An 8,260-nucleotide genomic window follows, 5' to 3' on the forward strand; every position below is an offset into this window, starting at 1 on the left:
ATGTTTGTTTCAGTTGCCCGGGGTCGTCGTAGCGGTGCGGGTATGTTTGTTTCAGTTACCTGGGGTCGTCGTAGCGGTGCGGGTATGTTTCAGTTACCTAGGGTCGCCGTAGCAGTGCGGGTTTGTTTGTTTCAGTTACCTGGGGTCGTTGTAGCGGTGCGGGTATGTTTCAGTTACCCGGGGTCGTCGTAGCGGGGCGGGTATGTTTGTTTCAGTTACCTGGGGTCGTCGTAGCGGTGCGGGTATGTTTCAGTTACCTGGGGTCGTTGTAGCGGTGCGGGTATGTTTGTTTCAGTTACCTGGGGTCGTCGTAGCGGGGCGGGTATGTTTGTTTCAGTTACCCGGGGTCGTCGTAGCGGTGCGGGTCTGTTTGTTTCAGTTACCTGGGGTCGTCGTAGCGGTGCGGGTATGTTTCAGTTACCTGGGGTTGCCGTAGCAGTGCGGGTTTGTTTGTTTCAGTTACCTGGGGTCGTTGTAGCGGTGCGGGTGGTGGTGTAGGACGTCCTGCAGGAAGCGCTCCAGCAGGGTTAGTTTGGTTCTGCTACTGCTGGTGGAGGAGACAGTGCTGGAGCCTCGGGAGGACGCCCGGACAGAATCCAGGTGTCGGAGGCTGGACAGGTGCTGAGAGAACAGACAGGAAAACGGTGTGCGGCCTGCTCTATTCTGATTGGACAGCTCAGGTCACATGACTGCAGCTTGAGGTGTAAAGTCTGTACCTGTTCCAGGTTGCTGTAAAGGACTCTGCAGTATCCACAATAACCCTGTCTGCTGGGCTGACACCTGGATGGACCCGGCTGAGACTCCGCCCACATCCTGTCAGACACAGAGAGGGAGAAAAAACCCTCCATCTAAAAGCAGGATTCAGTATAAACGTGTAAAATATGATCATAGAAAGGAGTAAAAACCTGAGTAACATGATCCTGACTACAGAAACACCTGAACATCACGCAGAACATTTATAGAAACTGACTATGTTTTCAAAAATGGTCCAATACATTTCTAGAAAACATACCTGAAGAGTCTAATAACCAAACACATGTCAGTGAGAATAACCAATAGGTAGACTCACCTGCGGGTAGACTCCGCCTTCCACTGGTCATCTGACACACACACAAACACAGTTAAATCAGGGAAGTAAATCTAAAATCTAAAACCACAGTGTGTTTGTGTTTTTACCTTCATCAGAGGAGTCAGACATCCTGCTGGCTGGAGATCTGAAACACGTCAACATAAAATATTATCATTATTCTGAACGACCACCAACAACCTCACCTGTTCATCTAACATTAATTACGCTAATGGTCGGTCACCTGGAGGCAGTGCAGTCAGTGAGTTATCTGTCCAATCAGAGCGCGCCATGCTGTAACCAACGGTAACCAGGTGAGAGTTTCAGGTGGAGAGTCCATGAGCCTGAAGACAGAAACAGGTGACGCTAACAACAAACATTGACGATGATATGATTAATAAACGGGAGCTGGTCGTATTTAATCAATTAAAAGTTTTTAATTAGCGAGAAAGAAATGGAAGTTAAACACAAACTGTTTCTCTGTGACGGTTTATTAAACTAAATATTAAAATATAAACCCTATAATAATAATAATAATAATAATAATAATAATAATAATAATAATAGGTACGCGACTGTCTCCGCTATCCACGGCTGCCATCTTGGTCACGACAGACGTTTCCTCAGGCGACCTTCCAGGTTTGATTAATGACACCTCCTCGTTTCACGTCTTTAACGCTGAAATACTGTGAGCGCGGCGTCACAAAACCGTCCCGTTTGTGCTGAAAGTGAGTAAAACCCTGTGGGGTAGCTTCAGGGTAGGGTTAGTACAAGTGAAGGAAGTTTCAATTTGGACGACCACGGTGGGAGTTTGATCAACAACGGACCCAGAAGGTGAGACTGCTGGTCTTTACTGAACCATTAAATCATTTCAAAGGAGCTCTTCCTGTCTGTATTTGTTTCAGCATTTAACCACGCTGGACATTTTGCTCACGCACCTAATAAAACCAGGAGCTGTGGTTCAGAAGTTCAGACCTCTTCATCGCATGCTCGTGTTTTAATTCCCTCCTGGCCTGGTTTTAATATTCAGCTGTTTGTGAGGTTAAACTGCTCGCAGCTCATTTAAAAACACAACTTAAAACACCAGGGCCCTGTTTCAGAAAGCAGGTTCAACAAACTCTGAGTGTAAACCTGAACTCTGAGCTGTCAAACTCTGAGTTTTCTGTTTCAGAACAGCCGATCAGAATCAGTTCAGTCAGCTCAGAGTATGTTGAGCCAGATGGAAACGCGTGCGTGGGGATGAAAAAAAGCCTCATCAATGGAGCTCCTATACTACGATTCACCATGGCAACGGGTAAATAAAGGCAGAGCCTCCATTTTAATCGGGTGGAGCTAGAAATATGAACGCTGCCAACGCACAACATGATTGGCTCTAAAACGCAGGAGCGGAGGATCGATGCGTTAAAAATACTACATTTTATACAGCGTTGCTCATTCATCATTTACCAGACTGGAGTTTCCTTAATGAATGATGAAGTGGTGAATTCTCCTGCAGTTTATTCATTTTAAACAGCTACAGGTCTGTTTATTCAGCTGGAACCTGACGGGACTAAATGCCGGTGGCAATAACTGAAGATGAAAATATTAATCGAACTGATCAGACACAGTTTAGGCTCCTCATGGACCTGTGGTTGAAAAGTGACAGTCAGGCTCATTTTGTATTTTGTGAAATGCTGTCAAAACACATTCAGACTGTCAGCAGATAATGAAAAACTCCATGTATTAGTTTCAGCTGCACCAGAGTCATCCTCACTCAGAGGAGTAATCAATCTGTGCGACTACAACATGAGAGGTCACTGTTCTCTGATCAGTTTAAACAGCACGCTAAGTGTTTTGCCTTCATGTCCACAGAGTTATAAAGGAGGACAGAGCAGCTTATAGATTTAATTCTGTGCTGAGGATAAATCCACGATGTCCAAAGATAACTCTCTGTCCGCACATCGATGACAGAAAGCGTCATGTTGGGGTTAGAAAAACAGCCTCTTTAACCGTGATTCGGTGTTTCTAAAGACTAACGCTGTTCGTGACGCTCTGCAGGAGGAGTCGGAGAGAAACTCCGCGTTCGTTAAACCTCCTCCCAGCAGGTCAGCTTCACAGCATCAGGGGTTACTGACCCGCAGTTTCTCTCATCTGGGCTCAACTTACTCAGTTTTCACTAAACCCGCTTTCTGAAATGTAAATGACGTCAGAGCCGCTCTCTGCCTGGACCAATCACAGCGCGGCGGCAGCTGCGCTCTGATTGGCTGACTGTGTGAAGCTAACTAGCTGCGACGCTAACGGCTCCGGTTTAATCCCGGTTCGGTTAAACCGGGTCAAACTCCCGGATCGGCCCGAACACGCGGTAACCATGGTAACGCCGCGGACGGTGACGTGTCTCCGCCGTTACAGCTGCTGTTAGCAGCCGGCTAGCCGTTAGCATGCTGTTAGCTGAGCGGGCGTCCTGCAGCGACGCTGATTGGCTGGCTCTAGAGAAGCACGCCGAGGTGCAATAAGGGACGATTGTGTTTGTTTACCTGCAGCTGCTTCTTGTTGTTGTTATTGTTTACTTTCACAGAGATTAAAATGTTCTTCCGCCGCGCGCTGCTCTGCCGCGCTGTTTAGGTTCCGGTCTGACTCTTCTTCTGCGGCGGGATCTCCGGCAGGGCGGGAATCTGGCGCTCGGAGGCGGAGCAGCGCCGCCGCCAGCAGGCCGGAGAGGGAACTGCACCCGCACGGACTCCAGGGTGCGGGACCCAGAGACGGATCCGGGTTTATGATCTGAGCGGTGTTTGTGTGCGTGCTGTCGGGTCTGTTCATCAGCACAGTGATACACAATACGTGTATTCATGAAGGTGTATTTACACACACACACACACACACACACACACACAGTATTCATGGTGTATTTATACACAGTTCATGTATTTATACACAGTTCACGTAGGCACACGGTTAAATCTCAGGTTCAGTTTTGTAGGCCCAGCTCTTAGAACTTCCTGTCGTCGCTCAACATTTAAACAGAGACGCGGCGTGTTGGACGCCTGAAAGAACCACAGCAGCGTGTTGTGTTCAAGTGCTTTTTATTAACGTTTCAGATCTTGTTGAAAGCAGCGACGTCCATCGACTGGACGAAGTCCTCGAAAGCCGTGATGTGTTCCTCCAGGATGTCTGTGCCCACCTGTGGACAGGTAACCACAAGGCAGGTGAGAGACGGGGACAGGTAAAGGCGGGGCCCCACAGGCAAAGGCGGGGCCCCGCAGGTAAACGCGGGGCCCCGCAGGTAAACATGCTCACCTTGTCGTCCTCCACCACGCAGCCGATCTGCAGCTTCTTGATGCCGTAACCCACGGGAACCAGTTTGGCTGCAGAGAGATCAGATCATCGTTAATAATCAGTACGTCTGAAACTGATCGCAGGTCAGTTTGTTTCTGCAGCTTCAGATCATGAAGTTTCATCTGATGTTCAGCCGAAAGATGGTGAGTGAGATCATCATCAGCCTGCAGACAGAGACCCGTCAGTACTGTAGTACTGTGTAGTGTTACTGCAGTATTCTTACACTGTCCCCAGACCAGCCCGTCCATCTGGATACTGCGGACGCACTCCTCCAGCTTCGCCATGTCCGTCTCGTCGTCCCACGGCTTCACGTCCAACAGGATCGAGGATTTGGCGATGAGGGCGGGTTCTGAGGAGGGAGGGGGAGGAGTCAGTTACCATGGAAACAGCTCTGCGCCATAGAGCCCTCTGATTGGAGGACTCTCTCAGGTAAACAAGGCGTCCATCAGGCAGTCAGCCGAAAGATGGTGATTGGTTGATCATCATGAAGAGTCGACATGAAAAAAATAATAAATCCCGACCCCATACTGACAGACCGACCATGTGACCCCGTTAGCGACCCTGTGACTGGTAGTCGTCGGTAACCTACTCTTTGACTTCTTGGCGGCGTACTCTGCCAGACGTGCCTCTTTCAGCCTGGCGGCCTCTGCGTCTTCCTGCCAGACAAATCCCAGGGACAATGTAAACACACTGAAACTGAATGAATCAACATCTTTGACGCCACTGTGACATCACCACGGCCTCACCTCCTCGTCGGAGCCGAACAGGTCGATGTCATCGTCGTCCTCCTCCTTGGAAGCGGGGGCGGAGCCGGCGGTGGCGTCGGCCACACTCGCGGGGCCGTACTGACCCAGGGGCTTCTTCACACCTGGAAGACTGACAACAGGAGGAGGCGGGGCTTACTTCACTGGCGTCCCACACCCGCGCACCCCTACACCCTGATGACGTCAGCGTCCTCACCTGTTCTTCTGGTTCTGGTACGACTTGATGTGGTTGAACCAGCGGAGGGCGTGGCACAGGTCAGCCGAGGGGGGCGACGAGATCGCCTCGAAGACCGCCACGTCGGCCTGAGAGGGGACGTACCTGAGGACGCAGACACCTCATTAGCATATGTTCAACACGCCTGCGAGTCTGAAGAAAGGGCAAGATAATAAAAGTTAACAGTTCAGTTCTGAGAGTCCGACATTAAACCTCCGGCGGTCCTGAACCCGTTACGGTCCCTGACAGGCTTGTTTGTTCGCCGTGGTAACGCGACCTCCCCACTCAGAACCCACTTGAGGACAGGGACTACGTGCTTCCTACATATACCAACACAGCGAGGGGTTCCTGACCTGTTCCTGTCTGCGGTGTGGCCCCCCTAGACCCCTGGCTCCCACCTGTGGCCCCCCTAGACCCCGGACCCCACAGCTACCTGGAAAAACCCCCCGGGCCGGGAAGCTCCTGCTCAGGCCACGTGTCGGCGGCACGCGACCGATTGCTGCTTATTAACGACTCCGCGGTTTCATTCAGCTCCTATAACCTCACGTGACACACCGGGGACGTGCACGCGCAGCAGTAAAATAAGAGTTGAGCACGTTAGCGCCACGCGGCTCCGAGCTAGCTCACGGTAGCATGGAGCTACTGCTCCACGTCAGACTCTCCGGAGGCTTAAGTCCTGAAACTGATCTAGAGTCCGGTCTAACCCTCGTGCCGCCGCTCGGCCCTCTGTCAGGGTGAACCGCGGACATTTTACGGCGTCACGTGGGTTCATTTTCACGTTTAAACTTTCTGCTAACAGCTAACAGTTAGCCCCGGTTAGCTCAGACAGAGCCAAGATGGCGGCCTGCAGCGGCCCGTCTCTGAGCGGCTCCTACCGAGTCTCTACCGAGTCTCTACCGAGTCTCTACCGTGTTTCTACTGTGTTTCTACTGACCCCTCTATGTAGCTGCGCTCCGACAGGAAGTCGTTGAGCACCGCGAGGCCGGAGGCCGATCTCAGGTCACCGAAGCCCATGATGATGATGAAGAAGAGCCGGAGGAGCGAGAAGAAGGAGGAAGGAGGCGGCAGGAGGCGGCTTTATACCCGGAGACAGACCCCTCCTCACCGGACACCGCTCCTCCTCCTGCCCGCCGACCTGGAGGAGGAGCAGGAGGAGGAGGAAGGCTCAGAGATTAACTACAGCAAATATTATCACAGGAAATTACAAATAATTAAAGTAAAAGGATTAATTTATAAATTAAACTGATTTACTGTCGTAAAGCAGGAATGTTTATTTTATAGTTGTTGTTGTAGAGGCTAAGCCCGAGGTGAGTAAAACCTCTGGTCTCCATTGTTTTTTTAACAACCTTTATTTAATGATTAAAATCAGGTAATCAAATAAAAACAATATGAAAAATCTCTAGTCCCCCAGAATCAGTATCATAATCTTTGTTTCAGAAACACATCAGAAGGATCTGTTGAGAATTATTTGAGAGCATTGCAGCCTAAGTTGTTATCATTAATTACTAGAGCGAAGGTGTCGTCGTTTAAACAGAGGACAGTTAGGATCACAGTGTTCAGGTCCTGCTGCCCGGAGGCAGTAACACGCTGAGTGAGACAGCAGCATCAACAGCAGCAGAGGAAAATGTAGAAGCAGAATCAGTCAACATTGTGTTACAAAACATACATCAATACAGTAAGAATGTCCTGTCTAAAGCACACAGCACAGGAGACACCAGCTTCTTCCACAAAGTCAGGTTATGGTTAAAATAGCGTGATCAACATGCCCCGGACACAGAGAGGGGGGGCAGTGCAGACAAGAAACAGACATCAGTCATCAGCGATTATCCTTAATAATCTGAAGTTGAAATGTAAATGATGAACTTCTTATCCAGTAGTATAAAGATGCAGAAAGTCAACAATGCAGTAATAACTGACAGCTGAGGAACAGAAGAAAAGAAGTTCATCATGAGGAGAGGAGGGCAAACCAGCCCAGAAGAGATACTATATATAAGACTGCAGACCACAGGATGGACTTCATCCTCCGACCTGCTGGGATGTTGGACGGGTTTATCTGTCCTGTTTTGGAATGAACTCTTTAGCACCGACTTGACCGTCTCCAGAGGAGTTTTTGACTATAATAGAAAGCTAATGGAGTAATTTTTTACAAAGTTTATTAAGCTGGTGAAGGTGGGGACCAGACTTAACTGGCCCAGCCTGGTCGTACCTCTGACCCAACTGATAAAAGTCATTTAATATTTTAAAGACAGGTTCTTCAGCTTCCTGTGAGAGCGTCTGAATCTCCTGTGTCCGGTACAAACCTGTAACGGAGTTCCCGGCTGTCTGATGACCACACAGAGGCCTGTTCACTGTTAATGGCTGGATAAATTCAGCTTATTCAGCTAGCCACCACCTGAGCCAACCTGAGAACCACCTGAGCCAACCTGAGAACCACCTGAGCCAACCTGAGAACCACCTGAGCCAACCTGAGAACCACCTGAGAACCACCTGAGAACCACCTGAGCACCACCTGAGAACCACCTGAGCCAACCTGAGAACCACCTGAGCCAACCTGAGAACCACCTGAGAACCACCTGAGCACCACCTGAGCACCACCTGAGCACCACCTGAGCATCACCTGAGAACCACCTGAGCACCACCTGAGAACCACCTGAGCATCACCTGAGCACCACCTGACCATCACGTGAGAACCATCTGAGCATCACCTGAACGTTACCTGAGCCAACCTGAGAACCACCAGAGAACCACCTGAACGTTACCTGAGCCAACCTGAGAACCACCAGAGAACCACCTGAACGTTACCTGAGCCAACCTGAGAACACCCTGAGAACCACCTGAGAACCACCTGAGATCACCTGAGAACCAATTCAATTCAATTCAATTCAATTTAACTAAGGGATGGTT

General features: G+C 49.8%; 2 protein-coding genes across 2 annotated transcripts; both read right to left on the minus strand.

Annotated features, from left to right (window-relative positions):
* Window positions 1–463: 463 nt before the first annotated feature.
* LOC123967111 (DBF4-type zinc finger-containing protein 2-like) lies at window positions 464–3,713 on the minus strand (the record flags this gene model as incomplete). The annotated part of the gene is made up of 6 exons (XM_046043137.1): window positions 3,580–3,713; window positions 1,311–1,410; window positions 1,177–1,214; window positions 1,070–1,100; window positions 717–813; window positions 464–621 (listed from the first exon to the last, which is right to left on the minus strand). Coding segments are annotated over exons 3-6 (308 nt in total), but the record flags the coding sequence as incomplete, so codon positions are not given.
* Window positions 3,714–4,108: 395 nt separating this feature from the next.
* eef1b2 (eukaryotic translation elongation factor 1 beta 2) lies at window positions 4,109–6,447 on the minus strand. The gene is made up of 7 exons (XM_046043136.1): window positions 6,291–6,447; window positions 5,339–5,461; window positions 5,125–5,254; window positions 4,968–5,034; window positions 4,602–4,727; window positions 4,340–4,407; window positions 4,109–4,223 (listed from the first exon to the last, which is right to left on the minus strand). The coding sequence occupies exons 1-7, from the start codon at window positions 6,368–6,370 to the stop codon at window positions 4,137–4,139; spliced, it is 681 nt and encodes a 226-aa protein (XP_045899092.1). The 5' UTR covers window positions 6,371–6,447; the 3' UTR covers window positions 4,109–4,136.
* Between the last annotated feature and the right edge of the window lie 1,813 nt (window positions 6,448–8,260).

Source organism: Micropterus dolomieu, unplaced genomic scaffold (assembly GCF_021292245.1).
Source record: "Micropterus dolomieu isolate WLL.071019.BEF.003 ecotype Adirondacks unplaced genomic scaffold, ASM2129224v1 scaffold_36, whole genome shotgun sequence".
Taxonomy (NCBI): Eukaryota; Metazoa; Chordata; class Actinopteri; order Centrarchiformes; family Centrarchidae; genus Micropterus; species Micropterus dolomieu.